This window comes from Entelurus aequoreus, linkage group LG01, assembly GCF_033978785.1.
Source record: "Entelurus aequoreus isolate RoL-2023_Sb linkage group LG01, RoL_Eaeq_v1.1, whole genome shotgun sequence".
Lineage (NCBI taxonomy): Eukaryota > Metazoa > Chordata > Actinopteri > Syngnathiformes > Syngnathidae > Entelurus > Entelurus aequoreus.
This window is the reverse complement of record NC_084731.1, coordinates 25,928,512-25,954,406: the sequence shown is the minus strand read 5'-3', so window position 1 is coordinate 25,954,406 and position 25,895 is coordinate 25,928,512. Positions and strand designations below refer to the sequence as shown.

The 25,895-nt window shown below is 40.2% G+C and overlaps 1 protein-coding gene across 2 annotated transcripts in view; it reads left to right on the top strand.

The window, feature by feature from the left end:
* Positions 1 to 1,207: 1,207 nt before the first annotated feature.
* The window catches only part of trpc4apa (transient receptor potential cation channel, subfamily C, member 4 associated protein a), a 40,290-nt gene continuing 15,602 nt past the window's right edge, over positions 1,208 to 25,895 (top strand). Inside the window, exons 1-13 of one of the 2 annotated variants that reach the window (XM_062046475.1) lie at positions 1,212 to 1,397; positions 13,374 to 13,502; positions 16,838 to 16,954; positions 17,052 to 17,109; positions 17,215 to 17,270; positions 17,353 to 17,481; positions 18,905 to 19,106; positions 19,182 to 19,367; positions 19,434 to 19,576; positions 20,848 to 20,979; positions 21,050 to 21,108; positions 21,188 to 21,373; positions 21,456 to 21,546. In XM_062046475.1, coding sequence (XP_061902459.1) covers positions 1,272 to 1,397; positions 13,374 to 13,502; positions 16,838 to 16,954; positions 17,052 to 17,109; positions 17,215 to 17,270; positions 17,353 to 17,481; positions 18,905 to 19,106; positions 19,182 to 19,367; positions 19,434 to 19,576; positions 20,848 to 20,979; positions 21,050 to 21,108; positions 21,188 to 21,373; positions 21,456 to 21,546 — 1,614 coding nt within the window. In that variant the 5' untranslated portion in view covers positions 1,212 to 1,271. Of the gene's footprint in view, positions 1,398 to 13,373; positions 13,503 to 16,837; positions 16,955 to 17,051; positions 17,110 to 17,214; positions 17,271 to 17,352; positions 17,482 to 18,904; positions 19,107 to 19,181; positions 19,577 to 20,847; positions 20,980 to 21,049; positions 21,109 to 21,187; positions 21,374 to 21,455; positions 21,547 to 25,895 lie in introns of both variants that reach the window. The other variant, XM_062046467.1, reaches the window with a different exon arrangement.

Below are 25,895 nucleotides of genomic sequence, written 5' to 3'. Positions count from 1 at the left end.
ACTAGACAAGAACTAAAACACTACACACAGGAAAACAGCAAAAATGTCAAAATAAGTCAGGGCGTGATGTGACAGGTGGTGACAGTAAACTTACTTTGAGACAAGAGATATATTGATGCATGCTTGGTTATGGTTTACAGCAGACCTGGGCAAATTAAGGCCCGGGGGCCACATGCGGCCCGTTGAGCTTTTCAATCTGGCCCGCTGGACATTCCCAAATCATTTTTATAGATGTTTAAGATGGAAAGTGTAGCTGCCATTATGATGTGCAGTGATGTTTTCTAATGACCGTAAGTCTTGAACTACACAAAGTATTTCAATGGTTGGAATCTGCATGATATACTAGTTACTATGGTCATCTAATTAGTTACTATGGTCATTTAATCAGTTACTATGGTAATGTATTTAGTTACTATGGTCATCTAATTAGTTACTATGGTAATGTAAGTCACGAGGCACCAAGCAGTGTGGGTGGGGAGCGTTTCCACAGTGTTTTCAGAGCCTGAAATGTCGGTGTCAGGGACAGACGTGGAAGGAGATTTTTTACAACAAAGTTCTGCAATAAAAGTGATATTATATCAGATTGTAGGTGGGTTTTTTTTTACTCTTCACGTTCATGTTTCGCCGTGTTTGTTGCATTTTTGTTGTGTTTCGCTTGATTGTAAATAATGTAGATCGAGAAGGGGTGTGAGAAGTAAAAGAGGATCGACGTTCATATGTTGTCAATATTCAGTGTTTTATGCTTATAGTTAATGTTGTAAATCCCACATTATTGTCATGTACATTCTGGGTGTCTCATTCAGTAGAAAATGTAAAATTCCATTCTGTTTTTTAAGGCGGTCTGTCATAACATTTTTAGCTTTCAATCAGACATTATTGTGAGGTTTTGTATTAGTGTTAGGACCCAAACACACATACTGTACAGCATATTTTCACCAGACACGTTTTTTTCTCTAAATGTGGCCCCCGAGTCAAAATAAATGCACAGGTCTGGTTTAAAGTCATATCCAACAATTGCGACAAAAACGTTTTACTGTCAACTGAGTTTAGTTTTTTAATATTTTCTGCTGGTGGTGTGCCTCCGCATTTTTTTCAACGCAAAAAAAATGTGCCTTGGCTCAAAAAAGGTTGAAAAAACACTGCGGTAGTTAATGACAAGGTTTTGCTGCAGTGCAGAATCTCTGCCAGCAGATGGCGCCAAGATTGTCCTGACTGGGCTGGCCATAGCATGCACTTCCTGCCTGAGCAGCTCACTCCAGGAAGAAGAAATAATGGCGACGCTCAAGGGGTCCGAAAGCCACTGTACAAGAGGAAAACAAAGACAATGCAAATATAATATCGTGTTCAAATTCACGGATAGCAAAATCACAGGCCGGACGTTCAGTCGTGGGACACAGGTAAGACGTATGTTTCGTCAGTAAAGATATCCGAAAGTTGCTCGCCTCAGACCAGGGACTTGCGTTCCGGAGTCCTGGCTGAACCCAAGACGCTGTCGGGCGGACGTGATTGGCGATGCGGTCCCGAATTCGGCTTAAAAATTTCCGCAGCCAGCGGCGACATTCGGAGCATTTGTCAAAGCGCGCAACGAAACACGCTCCTCTCCTCGGCAGCGTCTTCTTGCTGAGCGGGCAAAAAATACAGTAAGCGTCATCTTTTGTTGTTAGCCGCAGGTTAGCTTAGCATGGGTGATAAAAAGGAGACGCGTCGAATAACGAGGTCGACAAATGGTTACGTTTGCGTCTCGCTGTTGGTTTTATTCCACCAATCCTCACTTGGTGCATGAAGACGTTGGGGGGGAAAAATGTTGTCGGGTTTTGTTCCGACACATGTTAGTGAGCTTAATATCGTCAGGCAAGCTAACTAGCCTAGCCATCTGAAGTAGTCCGGCGATTGCGTAACTTCCAGCATGCACAATAAGAATTTTTTCCATAAAAGGGCGCATAAAAAAATGAAAAATGAACATTATTAATGTTATTATCATTCAGAACAATGTGCATTGCTAATAAAGTAGGCTTGGCGTTCATAGACGTGATACCTGCACATTTAACCATAATGCACAGGTTAGTTTGACACGTGTAGTCATTTATCATAATTATTGACTGATATTATGGCTGTATGTCTCCTTTAGAGATGGGATGTATGATAAAAGCATTTAAATAAAATCATTTAAATCAGTGAGTGTATTTCCTCTATGCTTAAAGGGGAACTGCATCTTTTTGGAATTTTTGCCTATCATACACAATCCTTATTTAAGACAAGAACACATGGTAAATGGGTTATACTTGTATAGTGCTTTTCTACCTTCAAGGTACTCAAAGCGCTTTGACACTATTTCCACATTCACCCGTTCACAATTTCACACACACATTCACACACTGATGGCGGGAGCTGCCATGCAAGGCCCTAATCACGACCCATCAGGAGCAAGGGTGAAGTGTCTTGCTCAAGGACACAACGGACGTGACAAGGTTGGTAGAAGGTGGGGATTGAACCAGGAACCCTCAGGTTGCTGGCACGGCCACTCTCCCAACCGCGCCACGCTGTCCCCATATGTTTTTCTTTTTTTAAACATTCTAAATATTAACTCGATGAGGCAATTCCTGAAGGAATTGCGTGTGAATGCTCTAATGCTGAAATCCTGGAATGTTTTTAGAATTTTTGAAAGAGCGCACACAATTCCCAAATAGGCTGGATATTTTGAAGTTGAAACAGTTTGAATGGTTGGCATTGGAATTTTTCAAAATCGGTCGAGAAATGATGAAGTAGTAACATGTTGAATTGAGAAATGGTATTACGGAATTTCTGCAAAAACGGGAATTTTTCCAGTTCTGTAAACAACTTCATTTTTTGTCCTGATTAAGAGGAATGTTTTGACGGCGTTGAAAAATGTGGAAGCAGTAGTCGGACGCTATCCTTCTTTGTGTGGAAATTGTTGTCTTGTCATGTACGGATGTACTTTGTGGACGCAGTCTACTCCTCGCGCTGTAAGTCTTTGCTGTCGTCCAGCATTCTGTTTTTGTTTACTTTGTAGCCAGTTCAGTTTTAGTTTCCTTTTCCATAGCCATCTCTAACCTTCAATGCTTTTTTTAGGGGCACTCACCTTTTGATTATTTTTGGTTTAAAGGGAAACTTCGGTTTTTTTCAACCTGGGCCCTGTTTTCATAATTTTTTCTGTATATGTGAGTGCTGGATAAAACATTTTTTGAGGTCGCGCCAGTATTGAGCAGGGCAGGCAGCCTCCAGCCCAGCTAACGCTCGTACACAGGGCAACTGGCTCTCGTCAAAATTCGGCCTATAAACATGCATTTTTTTCACACTGACAGGCTCAGATAGTTACAATGAGTGTCCGACAACATACTAGAAAGGAGAAATTAACGTATGTCTCTACCTTTAGCTGGAGATCGCTGTTTGTTGGGAGCTGTGTCCAAATCTCACCACGCTACAAATCTCGTTCCGAAATCTCGCGATAACTCGCGACAAATCAAATCGTCCACATCAGGCAAAAATTCAGCCATGACAGACAAACAAACAAACTTTTCTATAAAACTAAAATAACAGTCTTCGGTAATCCAACAGAAAATCACTTCAGTCATCTCTCTTCACCTCAGTCAGGTAACTGTTTTTCCACCGGTGTTTTGTCGCGAGTTATCGCGAGATTTCGGAACGAGATTTGTAGCGTGGTGAGATTTGGACACAGCTCACAACATACAGCGATCTCCAGCTAAAGGTAGAGACATACGTTAATTTCTCCTTTCTAGTATGTTGTCGGACACTCATTGTAACTATCTGAGCCTGTCAGTGTGAAAAAAATGCATGTTTATAGGCCGAATTTTGACGAGAGCCATTTGCCCTGTGTACGAGCGTTAGCTGGGCTGGAGGCTGCCTGCCCTGCTCAATACTGGCGCGACCTCAAAAAATGTTTTATCCAGCACTCACATATACAGAAAAAATTATGAAAACAGGGCCCAGGTTGAAAAAAACCGAAGTTTCCCTTTAAGCATTAGATACACCGTTTACAAAGCAATTAGCTACCTGCTGTCACCTACTGATATGGAAGAGTATTACACGGTTACTCTACCGAGCTCTAGACAGCACCGACACTCCACAACGGCACTTTATTTGCAGATTATAATTACTGGTTTGCATAAAATATTTTTAACCCAAATAGGTGAAATTACATAATCTCCTACAGCACACCAGACTGTATCTCACGGCACACCTGTGTGCCACGGCACAGTGGTTGAAAAACACAGGTCTAGTCATTTATCACAATTATTCACTGATTCCTGTGTGATTTTATGGCTGTATGTCTCCTTAGAGATGGGAAATATGATAAAAGCATTTAAATCAGTGAGTGTATTTCCTCTATGCTTAAAGGGGAACTGTACTTTTTTTGGGAGTTTTTGCCTATCATTCACAATCCTTATTTAAGACAAGAACACATGTTTTTCTTTTTTAAACATTCTAAATATTAACTAGATGAGGCAATTCCTGTGTGGGAATGCTCCAATGCTGAAGTTGAGGTGAAATCCTGGAATGTTTTTAGAATTGTTGAAGGAGCACAGGGTTTCCCACACATTCATTTATTTGTGGTGGCCCGCCACGAAAGAATTATGTCCGCCACAAATAAAAAAAAAAAAAATAAAAAAAAAAAAAACATTTTATTTATTTATTTTTTATTTTTTTGCCCTCTCCAGCTTCCCAGGCAAATCATATAGTTGATGTAGATGCCCATATCGACTGTTCAGATTTACTTTACAAAAGAGAAGTGTAGGGTACTTATCTTGTTGCCTTATTTGTATTTGACTTTATTAAATGTATTTATATTAGAAACACAACATGTGTATAAAACAAAGGGTGCAAAGTCTGCAGGCAGTAGGAAACCCATGGTTAAGTGTAGGGAGTAAAACTGATGGCAGTCTAAAGTTCAAGATTTTTGGAGCTCTTTGTTCAGTGGATCAGATGTTTGATGAAGCTCTGTGTCTACCACCACTACTGTTTTCTGTTTATTTGTTACTGACTGTGGCAGGACACCTCTGCCTCTGTTTCACTTTATGTTGCTGGTAAATAATATGGTTGTAGTTAGGGTTGAGTATCGAGTATCGATTGGAACCGGGACTAACTTTCCGATTCTCCCGGAATCTTTCAAAAGTTTAAATTTCGATTCCTATTTTCGATACCAGTCCGCCGACCGGAAAAAAATATGTCCGCCGAACCGGAAGAAGAAGCCGCTGAACACCAACGAAGAAGCGCCCACCGCCGGAAGTGTTAGCATAGCCGAGCGAGTGAGTCAAGCTCAAGCATGGATAGCGGGCGTCGGCGGTCGAAAGTGTGGCTTTACTTTACAAAAAAAAATGAAGTAACCGCGAAATAACAGAGCTCCATGTCCACCAAGAAACGAGTGGAGAGAGAGCTGCAGATGTACCAGGACGTTCCACCGATACTTATTTCTGACGACCCTGCTGTGCATGGTGGTGGTCTGGTGGAACCAACAAAAGACTTATCCTTTGCTGTCATAATCTCGCTTTCTCCTATTTATGCGTTCAAGCTTCTTCCACACCCAGCGAACGTGTATTTTCCACAGCAGGAGACACTATCTGTCCAGAACGCTCATGCATCCTGCCTGAGAAGGCGGATATGGTCATTTTCCTAAACAAGAACTGTCTCTGATTTTATACTGTACCTGCTGCTAATCTGGACTGGGTTTTGCAAGTTGTTTCTTATTGTTTATTTGCTTTTCTGCACCAGGTTAGCCCATCAGTGGGAGCACGGTAACATTTTTAAGTACCTGCAGCATCATACACTTGTGTGTGTGTAAATGTGTTTTCATGAGGTTTCCTGCAGCATCATACACTTATGTGTAAATGTGGTTTCATGAGGTTTTCAAAAATAAAGCTCTCTTGAGGAAAGTGTACCCCTGGGAAAATGTATTCATAATTTATAATATTTATATTCAAGTTCATAGATTTGATATTTATATTCTAGTTGAAAACAGCCCTGTGAAGAATTTATAGTAAAGTTCATAAAGGTAATAGAATTAAAATTGATGGAGAATGTCAGACTATTTCATTCAGAAAGACTGTAGGTTAGCTAGCTCATTTAAAATATCCTAAACTTTTTTTTGACCCTGCCTCCTAAAAGAATCGGAATCGAGAATCGTCAGGAACCGGAATCGAAACAAAGAATCGGAATCGTTCAAATTCAAACGATACCCAACCCTAGTTGTAGTAGTAGGCTAAAGTTAAATTATTTAGTATGCACTAATTAAAGGGGCAGAGCTTTGAGACATTTTAGCTTTTATATTTTATAAGATATATTTTTTGTAAGAACCACAATTAATAAATATACTTCAGTGAATAACTTATTGGTCAAATCTGTATATAAATATGTACATAAAGTGTTGTAATTATATAGTAAAATGGATGGATGGATGGATGGATGGACGTTTAAAACAAAACTGTTATTATTAATGAAATTAAACAATGGATGTCCGCTAACTTTTTGCAACTCAACGCTAAGAAAACGGAAATGCTGATTATCAGTCCTGCTAGACACCGACATCTATTTAATAATACCACCTTAACATTTGACAACCAAACAATTACACAAGGCGACTCGGTAAAGAATCTGGGTATTATCTTCGACCCAACTCTCTCGTTTGAGTCACACATTAAAAGTGTTACTAAAAAGACCTTCTTTCATCTCCGTAATATCGCTAAAATTCGTTCCATCTTGTCCACTAGCGACGCTGAGATCATTATTCATGCGTTCGTTACGTCTCGTCTCGATTACTGTAACGTATTATTTTCGGGTCTCCCTATGTCTAGCATTAAAAGATTACAGTTGGTACAAAATGCGGCTGCTAGACTTTTGACAAAAACAAGAAAGTTTGATCATATTACGCCTATACTGGCTCACCTGCACTGGCTTCCTGTGCACTTAAGTTTTACTACTTACGTATAAAATACTACACGGTTTAGCTCCAGCCTATATCGCCGATTGTATTGTACCATATGTCCCGACAAGAAATCTGCGTTCAAAGAACTCCGGCTTATTAGAGATTCACAGAGCCAAAAAAAAGTCTGCGGGCTATAGAGCGTTTTCTATTCGGGCTCCAGTACTCTGGAATGCCCTCCCGGTAACAGTTAGAGATGCTACCTGAGTAGAAGCATTTAAGTCCCATCTTAAGGCTCATTTGTATACTCTAGCCTTTAAATAGACCCCCTTTTTAGATCAGTTGATCTGCCGTTTCTTTTCTTCTCTCCTCTGCTCCCCTCTCCCTTGGGAGGGGGAGATTCAGAGGTCCGGTGGCCATGGATGAAGTGCTGACTGTCCAGAGTCGGGACCACGGGTGGACCGCTAGCCTGTGCATCGGTTGGGGACATCTCTGCGCTGCTGACCCGTCTCCGCTCGTGACGGTTTCCTGCTGGCCCCACTATGGACTGGACTCTCGCTGATGTGTTGGATCCACTGTGGACTGGACTTTCACAATATTATGTCAGACCCACTCGACATCCATTGCTTTCGGTCTCCCCTAGAGGGGGGGGGGGGTTACCCACATATGCGGTCCTCTCCAAGGTTTCTCATAGTCATTCACACCGACGTGCCACTTGGGTGAGTTTTTCCTTGCCCGTATGTGGGCTCTGTACCGAGGATGTCGTTGTGGCTTGTGCAGCCCTTTGAGACACTTGTGATTTAGGGCTAAATAAATAAACATTGATTGATTGATTAATTAGTAAGTATACATTTTTTTAGCCGTTTTAGAGAAAATCAAATCATTGTAGTAAATTATGCAAATTACTCGATGATGTCATGGTGACCACACCCATAGCCACGCCCCCACCGCCACAGGTATCTTGACAGTTTATGGGAAACATTGGAGCGCACACAATTCCCAAACAGCCTGAATATTTTGAAGTTGGAACAGTTTGAATCAGATGAAAAATGTGGGAATTGTGGCACTTTGAAGACGGGAATTTCACAAAAATTGGGAAATTTCGGGTAAAGTGGGATTTTTTTTGAAAATGGTAAAAATCTTGAAATGAGTTGAAATGGTTGGTGTTGGAATTTTTCAAATCGATTGAGAAATGTTCAATTGAGAAATGGTATTACGGAATTCCTAGATTTTCGAGAAAACTGGGAATTTTTCCTGATTAAGAGGAATGTTTTGACGGTGAAACAGTTGAAATGCGTTGAAAATGGGGAAGGAGTAGTTGCCAGAAAAAAGGGTGGACATAGGGATTTGGAAAAACAGGAATTCTGGAAAATCCTGGAATTTTTTTGAACTTGGAAAAGGGTAGTTTAAATTTCCAGGATGGTGGAATGGTTTGAATCGGTTGAAAAATTTGGAAATGGTAGAAGTTTGAACAATGGCCAATTCATTTTGAATGGGAAAAATGTCCCGGAAGACCTGGAATTCTGGAAAATGTGGGAATTTTAGGAATTTGTCAAGTGAGAGCTCGCAATTCCCGAATAGGCTGAACAGTTTGAAGTGCTATGAAGCATTCACACAACTAAATGCGATCAAAAGTCAGCTTGCAATGGAGCCGCTCTATTCTGTCAACAAAGCCCTTAAAAACATCCAAACACCTCCATTAAGGTTTTATATACATGCTGTAAGTATATATGTAATGTAGTAACGGCCACATTTATAATAATATTTACGTATAATGCTAATTTTAAGCATACGCTGCGCATTAATTTCAAAAACGCATCACGTTTGTTTTGTTTCTTCATCACTGATTATTACTCACTGCAGACTTCATGAGAGCCAACAAACATAATAAAACATCTGTTGTCATTAGGATGCCGACTGCTATTTTCAAATATTCCCTTTTCGATGAAGAATGACATAACCCTAGCGAAGAAAATGGGGGTGGAACCAAGCGTTTTTTCGTGTCGTTTTTTTGCCATTGCCGGGTCTAAATTGGCTGTCAAAGTGTGCCAACTTGTTGGATTGCATCCTCATCTTTCTACTATCCAGGTGAGAGGCATTATTTATGATGTACAATAAACTTCCATGAGCAGGGAAGCCAGGAAACGGGTTACAACTCGATGATGTAAACAGTGGCACACACGCTAGTGATCACGGCACCACTATAAATAGTTTGTCTGCGTTAGCACCTATAATAGCAGTATCACTAATACTTGGTTAATATTCAAGTCACGAAACGTAAATGGAATATTGTTGGCGCTTTTTGGATGTTTTTTTTATTGGGTTTTATTGGTGTAATAGAGGACCTCCCATTTATTTACGTTTACGCATTGAAAAAAATCTATTTGTCGTCATGTCTGTCATAACGATTGTGAAAGATAGGCAGAATTCCAGAAAAATTGCAGTTCCCCCTTAAATCAATAAGCAACATTCTTCATGTGTATTAGTAATAGAGGTGGGAATCTTTGGGCACCTTACGATTCAGTTACGATGCAGCGGCTACAATTCCACCATAAATCGATTATTTATCCACCCCTAATTATTATATTATATTATTGTATTGTATATTATCAATATATAGTCTAAATACATTATATTTATTAATGAGATGAGGTGGGAACTTGTCCCAGGGTGTACCCCGCCTTCCGCCCAAGTGCAGCTGGGCTAGGCTCCAGCAACCCCTGTAAACCCGAGAGGGACAAGCGGTAGAAAATGGATGGATGGAATATGTCAAGACTCTTCCTTAGGCTACTGACACATGCAGTATTGGGTCATTTCCGGTTGTTGGATGTTAGTGTGCACAGCATATTTATTTATTACGGTTTTTGGATGTTAGTGCGCACAGCATATTTCTTTATTAATTTATTTATAAATGCTACATGAGAGCTGTAGTAGCCTGCCAAGTGAAAAAAAAAAAAAGACCCTACTCTCGATTAAATTGTTGTGCCTTCTAAAACCACAGAATATTCAGACACTTTAGCCTTAGATGCACAAACTTGAGGCTCCAAGACGTGTGTCGTCAATCTACTCATTCATATCTATGGCTGTCAGATGTGTTTATGCACTGTGTGAATATAATTGTCTCTCCTGACTTATTAATCTACCGGTACTTGCTAATTTCCTCTTCTTGGTTGGGTACTCTCTGTTTTAACGTGCTTCCAGTAAGCCTTCTGTTGAAATGTTCAAAACATTTGTTCTTTTCTTGTTTCACTACTTCATATTCAAGCTAGTTTAGCGCCGCTGCTAGCATCGCTTGTCCTCGCCCCCTCTCTCTTCCAAGTGTGTCCGTGGTAACTGAGCCAACACAAAATGTAGCAAATGGTTCTCCCATTGTTAGTTAGAACCACGTCTAGAACAAACATTTTAGAACAATCTGTATTACTTTATCATCATCATCATTTCTTTTTATTCCTTTCATAAAAATGCATATATACAAGCCATGTACAGTTGACACTTTCATTGTTTTTTGTTTCTCATACATTTCCATGATCAGAAAGGAGCAGATGGAAGAATAATATTCTTATATTTATCTGCCCCCTTTTTAACACAAATTATTTTAGATTACTTTATCACTGTTCCCTCCGCCAACACCCGAACTCCAACATACTTTTTTAAATTTTCGTTTAAGCATTTTCACAATGACACGTCCAATCAAAATCAAATTTCAGTTTGATATAATTCCAGTTGTCTCTTTTTGTAACTCTTTTGAAGTTCAAAAATATTCTTGCAACTTTTTAAGTCTTTCTTTAGAGAATTCCATGCTTTCACACCAGCAACAGACAAGCACATTTGCTTCAAATTTGATGTTTAAAGTCATACAGCCTTCTGTGATTCTCATCTTCAGACGTGAACACAAATAACTTTTGTAAGTCCTTCGGAAGAACTTTATTTCTAGCTTTGAACATCACTAATAGAGTCTGCAGTTCTACAATGTCTTTTAGTTTTAATAATCCTGCCCTAACAAAGAGTGGATTTGTGTTGTCTCTATATCCTACTTTAAAAATAATACAAACTACTCTTTTCTGTGAAAGAAATAAAGGCATTAAACGTATGTATTAAACATACGTAAATAAACGATATTTGTCCATTTGTCCATCGATACTGAATCGTCCACTTTGTGATCGTGATGCATCGGAGAATCAAATAATTTTTCCCCACCTCTAATGATCACAGAACACAAGGAGAACATATCAAATACAGTAATACAAACATACAAAATGGATCCGTATATTGGATGGTTTCACTAACATTGAAAAGGCTTTCTTTTTCTATGGCGCACTGCCATCGGGGGAGTCTGCCTTGCGCTTCGGAGATAGAATGAAGGCCCGTGTTTAGCGAGGTCGCTACATACAGCATGACTACATTCTTCTGGCACATAGTCTCGAGTATTTACGAACCAAAGTAGGGATGTAAGGATATGAGCATTTCACATCACGGTTATCTTAACTATCACAGTATTGTTTAATGTGCTCAAAAAGACTATATACGTATATTGTACTTTGTATCATTACAATCAATATTTCCACTCATTTGTTTACATTCAGGAGCGCTACCTTGTTGTTAGCTATTGTAGCCTCCACGGTGTGTGGTGAACAGTGTTTAGCTATTCCTCGTCTTGCAGTGATGATATTTTAAAGAAATGTAGTTTAGTTGTCACCATAGATGGGAGGATTAGTGACTTAGAACTACAAACCCTGTTTCCATATGAGTTGGGAAATTGTGTTCGATGTAAATATAAACGGAATACAATGATTTGCAAATCATTTTCAACCCATATTCAATTGAATGCACTACAAAGACAAGATATTTGATGTTCAAACTCATAAACTTTATTTTTTTTTGCAAATAATAATTAACTTAGATTTTCATGGCTGCAACACTTGCCAAAGTAGTTGGGAAAGGGCATGTTCACCACTGTGTTACATGGCCTTTCCTTTTAACAACACTCAGTAAACGTTTAGGAACTGAGGAGACACATTTTTTAAGCTTCTCAGGTGGAATTCTTTCCCATTCTTGCTTGATGTACAGCTTAAGTTGTTCAACAGTCCGGGGGTCTCCGTTGTGGTATTTTAGGCTTCATAATGCGCCACACATTTTCAATGGGAGACAGGTCTGGACTACAGGCAGGCCAGTCTAGTACCCGCACTCTTTTACTATGAAGCCACGTTGATGTAACACGTGGCTTGGCATTGTCTTGCTGAAATAAGCAGGGGCGTCCATGGTAACGTTGCTTGGATGGCAACATATGTTGCTCCAAAACCTGTATGTACCTTTCAGCATTAATGGCGCCTTCACAGATGTGTAAGTTACCTATGTCTTGGGCACTAATACACCCCCATACCATCACAGATGCTGGCTTTTCAACTTTGCGCCTATAACAATCCGGATGGTTCTTTTCCTCTTTGGTCCGGAGGACACGACATTCACTGTTTCCAAAAACAATTTGAAATGTGGACTCGTCAGACCACAGAACACTTTTACACTTTGTATCAGTCCATCTTAGATGAGCTCAGGCCCAGTGAAGCCGACGGCGTTTCTGGGTGTTGTTGATAAACGGTTTTCGCCTTGCATAGGAGAGTTTTAACTTGCACTTACAGATGTAGCGACCAACTGTAGTTACTGACAGTGGGTTTCTGAAGTGTTCCTGAGCCCATATGGTGATATCCTTTACACACTGATGTCGCTTGTTGATGCAGTACAGCCTGAGGGATCGAAGGTCACAGGCTTAGCTGCTTACGTGCAGTGATTTCTCCAGATTCTCTGAACCCTTTGATGATATTACGGACCGTAGATGGTGAAATCCCTAAATTCCTTGCAATAGCTGGTTGAGAAAGGTTTTTCTTAAACTGTTCAACAATTTGCTCACGCATTTGTTGACAAAGTGTTGACCCTCGCCCCACCCTTGTTTGTGAATGACTGAGCATTTCATGGAATCTACTTTTATACCCAATCATGGCACCCACCTGTTCCCAATTTGCCTGTTCACCTGTTGGATGTTCCAAATAAGTGTTTGATGAGCATTCCTCAAGTTTATCAGTATTTATTGCCACCTTTCCCAACTTCTTTGTCATGTGTTGCTGGCATCAAATTCTAAAGTTAATGATTATTTGCAAAAAAAATGTTTATCAGTTTGAACATCAAATATGTTGTCTTTGTAGCATATTCAACTGAATATGGGTTGAAAATGATTTGCAAGTCATTGTATTCCGTTTATATTTACATCTAACACAATTTCCCAACTCATAGGGAAACGGGGTTTGTAGCTTAAACACTGTAGAGACATGTTAGCCGCTAGCTAGCTATGTTTTAAAGCACCGCTTGCAGAGCGGCGCTTCAGAGTTTATAACTTTTTTTCTTCCTGGGGGGCTTAACAGAAAATAATAGAGAAGCCCTGGTATATAGTGACAGTAAAATAAAATAAAAATGTATTGTATTTTAGCTCCCTGGAGGCCTCCTTCAAGAGAGAGACAAACGAGCCAAGTGGCAAGGCATCCCGACTTTGCTGCAGAATCTCTACGAGAGCAGTCATCCCAACAGTGACCTCTCCGATGCCCATGACCTGCTTAAGGTAACTTTCTAAACTTTGTATGTGCGCATTTTTGTCTTGAAATGCTTCCTTTCTTACCTTTTTTTTTTTTACTGGCTTTATGTTTTGTGGGGGACTGTTGAGGTATACTATGTGAAGCTTATTTAGGGAATCAACTTGTATACAATTTGCAGCAGTTGAACTAATGATTGACTATACACACTGCTAAGATCCAAAAGGGACCGCACTCATAAAGGTCTCATGAGTCAGCAATAAATTATTTTTTTTAGTTTCAACACTTCACATCTTTTAAAAACTTCAGATCTATATATTGTTAAACGTTTTTATTATTTGTTTCATGGCCTTTTTGTCAAAAATAACAATTGTTTTTCTAATATACTGGGAACATGCAAAATATGCAACATTTCTAAACAAATAAGTTGCAGACTGTAATGTTTGAGGTTGGGTAATTACATCCTTAAGGTCAATAATAAATAACCATGTGCCAAATAACATTGATTTTGATACAGTTGACAAGTGGACAAAAAATATTATTTTTGCAGTGCCTACTGAGCTATATTGAGAGAGAAGGCAGGCAGGTCTTGGTTGAGTTTATTGAGTTAACACAAGTCATTAACGGGCACATTTATAATAACATTTAATATTTACGTATTTTTCTCATTTGAAGCAGTGATTTCAAAATCGCATCGCAACGTTCTTTTCGACAACATGACTGATTTCTTCTTACTATGGACATGAGCGCCAACAAACAATAAAACATCACTTACCGTACAATGTCTACTGTCATTACGGTGCCGACTGTTAGAATATTTTTATAGTCTGTTTAGATGAAGAATGACTCATAAGGGGGGTGAAACCAAGCGTCTTTTCGTGTCTTTCTCGCCATTTTTTAATCTAAATTGGCTGTCAGTGTACCATCTTGTTGGATTATGTCCTCATCCTTCTACTATCAAGGTGAAAGGCATGATTTATGATCTACAATAAACTCTCACGAGCACCGAGGCGAGGAAGCAGCTCACCAGTCAATGATGTCAACTTTGCCACATAAGTTAGTGATCACTGCGCTGCTATAGTTTGTCTGCGTTAGCGCTTATAATAACAATGTCACTAATACTTGGTTAATATTCAATTTGCGAAATGTAAATGGGGTAGTGTTGGCAGTTTTTGGAAGGGGTATTTCTTGGGCTTTATGGGCGGAACAGAGGACCTCCCGTTGGCTAACGATTGTAAGCAGACTTTTATTTCCGAGTTCATCATCATTCATCATCAGCCGTTGTCAGTCCACTGCTGGACCAAAGCCTCAGCATGTTTCTGCCATAGTTGAATGATCTCTAGCTGCTCCCTGCCACTGCACTGTTCCCCAATATTTGTCTATTTTTTCTCGCCATCTCACTCTTTGTCTTCCTCTATTTTTGCTCCCATCCATGGGTCTCCATGATGTCATTAGGGAAGTCCATCTATTATCTGTTCTCCTACTGATATGTCCAGCCCACCTCCACTTACTTAATTTGATAGTTCTCATAATGTCTTGGACTTGCGTTTGTTTTTTCACCCATTCATTTGTTTTTCTGTCTTTATATGTGATTCCGAGCATTTTTCTTTCCATGTTGTGTTGTGCTGCTGCTATTTTCTTTTCCATTTTATTTGACAATGTTCAGGTTTCAGCTCCATATGTCGTGGTTGGTAACAAGCATTAATTAAAGACCTTTCTTTTTAGGCTTAACAGTATTTCTCCTCTCATGATGTTGCTCAGTTTTCCATATTGGCACCAGCCCAATCTGATTCTCCTCCCTATCTCCTGTTCTTGACTCTTTTCTTTCAGGCTAAATCTCTGCCCCAGATAGATATATTCATTAACTTAATCAATTTCATTTCCATTAACAGTCACAGGTCCATGAGGTACCATGGAATTTGCCATAACTTTTGTTTTCTTCATATTCATTTTCAATCCACAACATTTGCTGGCATTTGCAAGGTCTTTAAGCATATCTTCCACTTCACTGATTAGCTCTCCCAAGACAACAATGTCATCTGCAAACCTCAGATGATTAAATTTGTCTCCGTTGATATCAACTCCTTTATCCTCCCACTCCAGAGAGCGAAATATGCCTTCCAAACAAGCTGTAAACAGTTTAGGCAAAATTGTATCGCCTTGTCGGACATCCTTCTTTATGTGGATTTTCTCGCTTGGTTTGTGCATCGTAACTGTGGTAGTGCAGTTTGTGTAGATGTCCTTGAGTAAGTTAATGTACTTATGATGAATTCCTTGATCTTGCAGAGCTTTTAGAACCGACCGTGTCTCCACCGAATCAAATGCCTTTTCATAGTCTATGAAGGCCATACAAAGTGGTTTGTTGTATTCTTGGCATTTTTCTTTGATCTGATTCAATGTATGAATATGGTCCATGGTAGAAAAACCACTCCTAAACCCTGCTTGTTCTCTGTGTTGGTGGCTATTAAGTGTATTTTCCATTTGATTTGTCAGGATTCTTGTAAACAACTTGTATATGTTTGAAAGAAGGCTAAGAGGTCTGTAGTTCTTGAGGTCCCTCTTGTCCCCTTTCTTGAAAAGGATGATCATGTTAGCTTCTTTCCACTTCTCTGGCACTTTCCCCTGATGTAAGCAAGCTGTGTATAGCTTCGCCAGCTCCTTAGGAATGACATCCTCCCCCTCTTTAATTGTGTCAATTAAAATATTATCTGGTCCTGGTGCTTTCCCTCGTTTCATGTTTTTGACTGCATGCTGCACCTCCCTTTCCGAGTTAGAATGCATTAAAAAAAAATACACATGCCGTCATGTTTTTCATAATAAAGTTTATATCCTATTCTAAAACGTTGCTGTCAAAAACGCAATATAATTTTCCAAAGGGAAAAAAAAAATTCAGACCACTAACCTAACCTGGATGCCACAAATTGGCATGTTAGTGGGTTTGCGTTGTGTAGACGAAGTAGGCAAATGATGAAAAACAACTAGAAGAGAATTGCAAAAAGGAAAGTAATCATGCTGTGCACACGAATGATGTAGCTCGACCAAAGATACCTACTACCTCCTGATGTGGCCCATATCTGATGCGAACATGTCAGGTTTAAAGCACTTTGGAGCGTTAAAACTGGCCAAAAAATATCCGATCTGTGTCACTTGAGGAGCCATAAGGAACACATATAATGCCCGTTTTTGGGCCCAAGGATTGCACAAGGGTTTATTGACTATATTAATTAATACTATATTGTTGACAACCATTCAGGCGATCAGAAGACATCCGTGTTGTGATTATTGTCTAACGTTGTATGTAAAGCATGTTGATAAAAAACCTTCTTTCCTCAAGGATGTGACATGTGGCTTTGTTTTTGGCTAGACGTTGTTGTCTCAACTCTCTATGGAGGCCATGTCTTTTGTCACAGAAGACAGAAAGACGATTCAGGAATCCACCTTTCCCAACACGCACACTTTTGACCTCTTTGGTGGAGTCGATGTAAGCTTCACACGTCTCATGCTGGGTTTTTTTTATTTTCTCTGCATATTCCGTAGAAGTACTAATAATAATGTTTGTGCATTTATTCTCATTGTAGCTGCTTGTTGAGATCTTAATGAGACCCACACTTACTATGCAGAAGAAAAAGCCCAAAAGTAAGAATATCGTCATATTTTTTCTATGTACACTTGAATTCTATCAATTCAATGGGGAGGCTATTTTTGTGGCATAATTGACACTCTATTTTTCTGTTTTAACAGTGAATGATGATTTGGTGAAGGAATGTCTTAGTGTTCTCTACAATTGTTGTATCTGTGTAAGTATCCTGATTTCCTAATTACATTTAATTTCAGAATTTGTATGTATGTATTAACAAGTAGTTGTCTCTTGATACCCAGGCGGATGGAGTGACCAAGAGCTTGGCAGCTCGGGATGACTTTGTTCTCTTCCTTTTCACCCTGATGACAAACAAGGAGACTTTTCTCCAGACTGCAACTCTGATGGAAGACATTCTTGGAGTTAAAAAGGTATTGGTTTTACTTTCCAGCAGGACTATTAAACTGACGCCATACCAGCCCCAGAGTTCAGTTCAAACCTTGTGAGACACACATTTTTGCAGCAAACTCGTAAAACCACAATAGCGCTCCTGTTTTATAGAAGAACTTGCACCACTGTAAACACATTGGCAGCAAACATAAAACACTCGGGTCCAAACTCGCGGTTTACATAACTGAGGCGTTCCTCAAGGCACCCTTTTAAGTCCTCTCCTTTTTGCCGGTCATACTTTTTTTTTGTAATGTAACTTATTCAACTTCAGTGTTGCTGTATTTCAGATGCAGTCAGTAGTTATTTATTCAACTTCTTTAGTTATACTTTGTACTGTTCCTCGAGGTTTCATTTTAGCGCCTCTCTTTGTCATCATTTAAGCTATTCAAATGGTGGCCCATGAGTTCAGTTCAAAAAAGTTGTGAGAGACTCACATTTTTGCAGAAGTTCCTTAAAAACAGCAGAGCGCTCCTGTAACTAAGTAAATAGACCAAAATCAAATGTCTACTGTCGTTGACGTATACCGGTATACAAAATAAGACCAATAGTGAAGATTAAAGTCTGGTCACCGGTCCTTAGCTTTCTGGAAATGTGGCCCCCAAAACAATTTAGCTGAAAATGAAAACAAAAATCATAGAACTCTCTTTAAAATTCACATTTTCCCCACTTGAAAATTAAAACAACAAAAAATTAAAGCCATCCACAAAAGATCTGTCCATAGGCCTGGCCCATTAACAAATCAGGCCGGACCATATATTATCCCACCAATTATTGTCGATAAACAATATTATTGTCAGCATTTTTTCTGTGACCAAATTAAGCACTAATGCAAACATAATGTCTGAATTCACATGCCAAAAACTTTGTTATCCTGAAAAAAATTACTCTCAATCTTTGTTAGAAAAATTGCACTTCAATAAATATTGAACATCTTGAAGTGCGTTTTTTCCCCCCAGTTTGGTCAGGTGGTTGTTTTTATGTTGCCATCAAGGCATACTTGCTTTTTCATCCATGTTGAAGGGCTCATGTTGCTCGTTCGATTTAAAGCCCAGATATTCTCACATAAGGACATTTGGCTTTACGATCATCTTTATTCCTCCTAATTTTTGATACCATGTGGTGCTTTGCACTAGTGAGTCTCGAAGATCATAGCAATGTTTAGATCCTTGCATTTTGTGTGCGTGTGTGTTTGTTTGTGTGCGAGCTAGCGGTACCGCCTGCGCTCACAGAAACAAATATTGTGGATGGCTGGCAAGGGGTTTCACTCAATTTAACAAGAATACAAACACACACAAACATACCAAAGTTATTAAGTTCATTTATTATTTGATTAATCGATCTATTGACGTCCCTGCCCTACCTGTCATTATTCAGGTTGGTAAACAACTATTTGTCTTCTTGTAGGAGATGATCCATTTAGACAGCATCCCCAACCTGTCAGGCCTAGTTCAGAGCTTTGACCAGCAACAGCTGGCCAACTTCTGCCGAATCCTGTCTGTCACCATCTCAGAACCCGATTTGGGAAATGACGACAAGCACACCCTGTTGGCGAAAAATGCCCAGCAAAAACGCAATTCAAGCCCGTCCCGTGCGGAGGTCAATCAGGGTAAGGTGTCTTCAAAGTGCAAGTTTGTACAGTCCCTTACAGTAAAGACTAACAAAGAATAACTCGCACCAACAGTCACCTTGCTGAACATCCCCGAGTTTATTGAGCGGCTGTGTAAGCTAGCTACAAGGAAGGTGTCGGAGGCCACAGGAGGAAACTTTCTGCAGGAGCTGGAGGAATGGTACACGTGGTTAGACAACGCTCTAGTGCTGGACTCCCTCATGCAGATGGCGACAGAGGAGGCGGAACAAAGCAGCACAGGCAAGACGACTAAATGCTCATCACTGTGGTTTTTGAACAGCAGTCCAACGTTCGTCTTGTCTTCAGAGTCATCAGACGAAAGCTCCCTAGCCACCAGCCCGCTGAGACATCGGCTCCCCCCGTCTATGAAGATCGTGCATGAGATTATGTACAAAGTGGAGGTGCTTTATGTGCTGTGTGTGCTTCTCATGGGCCGACAGAGGAACCAGGTAGAGTCTTCATTCTGCATTACACAATCTAGAGTTACGTGATATAGAAGATGTACGATATATATGATAAAAATGTGGCCTACGATAGAGCTTTTGATACTATCGTGATAATGCATGTTGGTGACACATTCTGGCTGTGTCCTAAAAACTTCACAGGGACCGTTTTCATGTGTATTCAACGCAATGTAGCATTTTAGCTAGTGGCTAATGGAAGCGAGCATGACGTCACACTTGCTTCGCACTGTTGCTCTAGTTGGACTTTCTCTTTTTAAAAGCTGCCACTGTCTTCTTAAAATCTGCACATTTTGTAGATGGCTGTCCGCGGGTATATCTGTAATATATATAAAAACCACGTCCCCATCGCAGACATGCTGACAACACACCAGACAATGACGTGCGTTTTGTTTAAAACCGGTTTCGGTGGCGTGGTTTTCGGTGATCAAGTTTTTGGTACATCACTTGTGCGTAAATACAGTATGCTATATATATCAATTCATACTGAAACGACCAGCTAATGTTAATGTTTTATGTTCGTGTGGTTTTGATTTGATGTCAGTTTTTCCCATGTTTACAAACACACCGTCCGTGCCTGAAAGGTGATTGGCGGAGAATGAGAAAGTGTTGTTGTGTGTCCGGGGAAGCGCGAACTCACGAGACGAAAGTGTTTGCACGGGAGGTAAAACCTGTTGGATTTGTGCTGTTGTTTATCATCATAAGATTAGTAATAAAAGTTAAAAATAGTGTCAGACTTTGATTTATTTCTGGGGGCTACATTATATTACTTTAATACTTTTTCAAGTAAAAAAAAAAAAGCCCTTTTTTTCAAGGTCTAGCGGTAATAAACATGCCGTGGCGGCTTGACACATTCAATTACATTAAGGGGAAACCCTCGGTATGACCAAAACTGCCTCTGTAACTACTTGGTATCGGATCAATATCCAAATTAATGTAAAGTATCCACACAACAGAAGAATATGTGCTTATTACATTTTAACAGAAGTGTGGACAGAACATTTTACAACATAAAGTACCCAGGTATTAAAAGTAAATTAGCAAGTACATTGACAGTTTTGAGAAAATAATACAACCGGAAATTACGTAATATGTTACTGCATGTCAGCAGCCAAATGAGTACATACTATTATTGTATAACAAATATTATAATGTGATGCGTATTATCGCATGAGACTGCAATATATATCGAATATATATTTTAGGCCATATCGCACATCTCTAGTGTCCGTCTAACCTTCGAGTTTGTCTTCGTACAGGTGCATAAGATGCTGGCCGAGTTCCGTCTCATACCAGGTCTCAACAATTTGTTTGACAAGCTCATCTGGAGGAAATACACCGTCACCAACCACGTCGTACACGGTCAGAACGAAAATTGCGACTGTAGCCCCGTAAGTACTTTAAAAACAAACCTACATATATTCTGACAATATAAAACTTTTTTTTTTTCTCATCCTGTAGGAAATATCTTTCAAAATCCAGTTTTTGCGCCTTCTCCAAAGTTTCAGTGATCATCACGAGTAAGCAACTCTTCAATAATTTTTGTTCGGGCTTCTCATTTTAAAGTGTGCATTTCTAAGAAACATGGCTGTGTTTCAGGAACAAGTACCTCCTGTTAAACAGTCAAGAACTTAATGAACTCAGTGCCATATCCATGAAGGCCAATATTCCTGAGGTGGAGGCTCTGGTCAACACAGACAGAAGTCTTGTGTGTGATGGAAAGAAGGGCCTCCTCACGCGCCTCCTCACTGTTATGAAGAGGGAGCCTCCAGACTCTTCTTTCAGGTCAGACACAAGGAGAAAACATTTGTCACTGAAGATGTGTTCGTAGATATGTCTGATATAAATACATGTGTGGTGGGTGTAGGTTCTGGCAGGCGAGAGCAGTGGAAAGTTTTCTGAGAGGAGCCACCTCTTACGCAGACCAAATGTTCCTCCTGAAGAGAGGACTACTGGAGGTACAACTCTTTTCTTTCTATGTTGAACTTGTTAGTGCAACAAGAATGAGAGAGTGCAGACCTCCACCAAGGTTTAATCATTTAAAAAAAAAAAAACTAAGAATAGAACACGATCAGTGAAGCATAAAAAACACAAAACATGCAAAATAGTAGGTTTTCCTAACGGTCTCTATTATTTAATTATTTAAAAAAGAATAACTTGGTGAAAAGATTTCAGTGTGTGTAAGTACATTTTGAACACATTCTAAAATACCGCGATAATAATAAGTTATAATTTTGGTCACGATAATCATGATTACATTTTTTACATCATTATGTTATTTTACTGTAACAGAGACAGACGTAAATGACCCCAATCAAATAAAAATGTATGTTTAACCTTTAGTGTTATATATGTGTGTGTGTATGTATGTGTGTGTGTATATATACACATATACATATATATATATATATAATATGACTATAGGAGTTTTAGAAAGAAGTAACACTTAAATATGGATATGATTCTGATCTGCTTCCAACAAGTCCCCCTTTAAGATCTTCTAATAAGATCTTTATTACTTGTACAAAACTTATAAAGCACGCCCCACATTAAAGTCTTAAAGTTACCCCTTTGCTAGACCCCCTTTAGTGACACTTAGCACAAGGGGCTGTGCTAAGTGTCACCTCTGGATGGTCTCGAGGGAGGTTGTTCAGCAAGTCCCTCAACTGTGTCACGAGTCAGGTTGGTTAGTCTCAATGGCGGCGGGGAGTTAGAGAGGCCGCTGAAACAGGAGTTCCAAGGGGTGTTAATTTGGTGACTGGGGTCACCAGTCTAACCATAGAATTCAGCTTTTGGGCCACAAAGGGAAGAAGTCGGGTGGCATTGTCAACAGATGGGTACACATGTCAGTCAACTTAAAAGGGGCGGGGTAAGTGTGGGAAAAGGGACGTCCAGCGGAAGAAGCAACACAGTCACCCAGGTTTTGGCATCCTCCTGAGCCACAGGTTGTCTGCACCCGCTCCTGAGGTCAAAGTTACCAGGCCTTCGGTGGTGATGTCATTAGCACGCACAGATGTGAGCGCCTTTGAAACACCACCGAGGTGGGGTGGTACTTTAGGTGCTACAGAGGGTGTAGAGGTAGTTAACACCCTCTCAAGGACATTAATTTTAATAATTCCTTTAGAGTCTGTATCAGTCAGGTCAACCCCCGAAACAACATAAAAGGGACGATGGGCACCACTTACCATAGTATGTTGTCTGCATCCGACACCAATGGTTCAGGGTCGGGTCGTAACAAATATAGAGGTTATTACCACGGTAATAGCTATTGTGTCCCCCGTACTTAATCACACTGCACAGGTCAAAAAATAAGTCTTGCTATCCCCTTTGACCCAGTCTATTTAAAGTCCGCTGTTTGTTCTTAGACACTTGTCAGTCACTGTCGTCAGGAAGGATGAACTGAGACACAGACTGTAGAACACGCCCAAGCACCAGTCCGTCAGAAAATACTAGTCTGGTGTAACATCCTGCCTTTCGTCTATCAATAGTAATTTAGGTAACAAAACGGGGATAAACATCAAACTTTTCACTTAATGTAACGACACATATAGTTATGCTGAAAACAAGCAAGAAAAACTAAGAAACATTTAGCATACTGGATTGGTCTCACACAAGGATATACAATATAGAAGTTGAAAAGAGTAATGTAGGTAGAAAATCTCTCTCGTCTCCTGGGCTGAGGGGCAGATGTTGTGGCGATGTCAGCAATGACATCCCCTGGTGATCTGTCAGGTTCTTCAGCTGTAGTGCAGAGGGAGAGGTGGTACCAGGTGTCCCCTCCACCAGCCAGTCGAAGGGCGTGGGACGTACGTTCCACGACCTTGAAGGGACCAGTCCACCTGAGCTCCGTCCACTTGCGTTTGATGACCTTGATCTTGACCCTCTCAGCGGGCGGAAGGGAATCTGTACAGAAGAACTGGCACACAAATTGTGCAATTTTTTGTGTAAAATACCATTTTGGTTTTACGCTGAGTCCTCCTTCCATGGGGGGCTGCTGGTCCTGTGAATGGCTAACCTGTATGCAGCTCATAGGGTGAAAAACTCAAAGGGCGGTAAAACAGTTTTATTCACGGACCTTCGAATGATCATTAACACTAATTGCAACATGTCAATTCAATTAAATTTGGTCTGTGCACAGATTTTAGCCAATTAGTTTTTGATGTTCTGGTCCATCTTTTCAACCTTGCCTTGGGACTGAGGATGGTACCCCAAACCTGTGTTCTAGTCCGAAAGCCTTTTCGACCAAGGCTAAGTGAGTATTTTTTTTAAAATGGTTGCCGTTGTCTGACCTAATCTTTTTGGGGAAACCATGTCGGGGTACTAGGTCATTCACAAGTCATTTAATTACTGATATTGCATCCTCTTTTGAGGTTGTTGTTGCTTCCGGCCAACCACTGTGATTGTCAACACAAGTCAGTACGTACCTTTTCCCTTGTACCGTATTGATAATATCAGTGAAATCAAAGACTATACATGGTTCACCCTCACCTCCTCCATATTCTAAATTTGATATGCTAAAGTACTATCGATGTGTAAAATCGTTATTTTCAAATTAAAATTAGTTATAACTTCTTACCCACGGGAAAAACGTTAAAACTATGGAATGTGTCAGTGTCGGATGATTGTCGATTTTGTTCCAAGGAGTCTGTATCCACCCTCACTCACCCCCTTCTGTTTCTGAAGTAGTCATACTATCACTTTCAGAAACATCTAAGAAAAAGGTCAGCTAATAGTCAAGTAGCGGAGGGCAGGTCATGTTTGAGGTCAATGTTTGTCTCTTCAGCCTCTATGGTCCACTGGGGGGTGGTGTTAGGGTAGGGGACCCCTTAGCAATATCACAATTAACTCAAACTCATCTGAACCCTAACTTTTATGTAACTTATTCAATATGGTGAAAGTAACAAAATATGCTTATATTTATATTGTCACCAATACTAGAAAAATACTACCCTTATGGCGGATGCTTTAGCAATAGTATTTTGAAATTTTACCACACCTGGTGGCCCCAATAATTAATTAAGTCAAGCTCATGTTGTAGAAAGTTGAATGATGCAGACACGTTTGTTACTGAATACTTTCTATCAGACTTCTGTCTTGACAACTACGTGTATGTAATGAGCAACTATAATTCTTTGATATGCTTAAATGTGTAATGTGTCGTTTTAGCTCAGCTGTTGTGTAGCTGCTAGCTCCTCGTAGCCAACAGGTGTCTAAAGTGCAGCCCATAGTAATGTGTTTAACATCACTATGGGCTAAACCTAATCTTTTGAAAATGTGGTATTTGGGTGTTGGTGTAATGTTTGGCAGCTACGCCGTGTCTTATCATTGGACCTAAGTTCTTTGGTTTTGTAGGCGAGACAGAGAGCAAGGGAACAATGTGGGACACTATTGTGTCCATCTTATACCATGCTAGCTGTTGCAAAGATAGGTCAACATGAGCAGCCACACCTTGAGTTCCAACATATATAAATAATCATAACATATGGCGAGTCGGGTGGCAGAACACACGGAAGCATCTCAGTCAGTCAGGGTTTTCACTGTTAGAGCAGTTGGATGTCAGCCATTCCTGTTGTTTCAGGCTGTGGTATGAGCTCATGGAGGAGTCTTGGTAGTGGTGTCGCAGCTGGGTGGTTGAGCGGTCAGGTAACACCAGGAATGTTCCTTCTTTGCGATTTGAATGTCAGGGTACAGTCTGTAAAGGAGGTCCAGCAATCTGAACCGGAAGTGGTTTGGTGACAGGTAACCTTCTTGTGACCCCAGCGAAGCCTTCGACCTTTAAAGAGGAAGCACACAGTTTTTTTTGGTACCTCTGCATTCAGAATCGAATGGGTGGCTGATAAAATTGTCCGTTGACACTAATGTCCAGCAGGGGTCCTGTCGGTACTTCCTGCTGCGGCTCCTGATGTGGGCGTCCTCTTACACGCCTTCGTGTTCGTTTGTTGGCACGACGGAACCTTTCCTGTTCGGAAATGTTCGGACAGTCACGACTCCAGTGACCAGGCTGGTCACAGCCGAAACAGTGTCTACCCCAGACCGGCTTTGAAGCATCGTGTTGTCCACCACCGAGTCCAACCGCACGTCTGTTGAGGATTCTTTCCTCCACCTGTTGGAACTCAAAAGCAAGGTCACCCACTGCTGAATATACCCTAGCTGATCTTTGACCTTTTGGTTCTTTTAACCTTTTATCTTCAGCGATCTGTAATTTAAGTAGTCGTTTCCTTGTTGCTCTGTCATTAGCCCTATTTTGCATGGGATGAATAAAATGTCCTGCCATATATTGTTTTATGGCACCGTGTATATCAGGGTT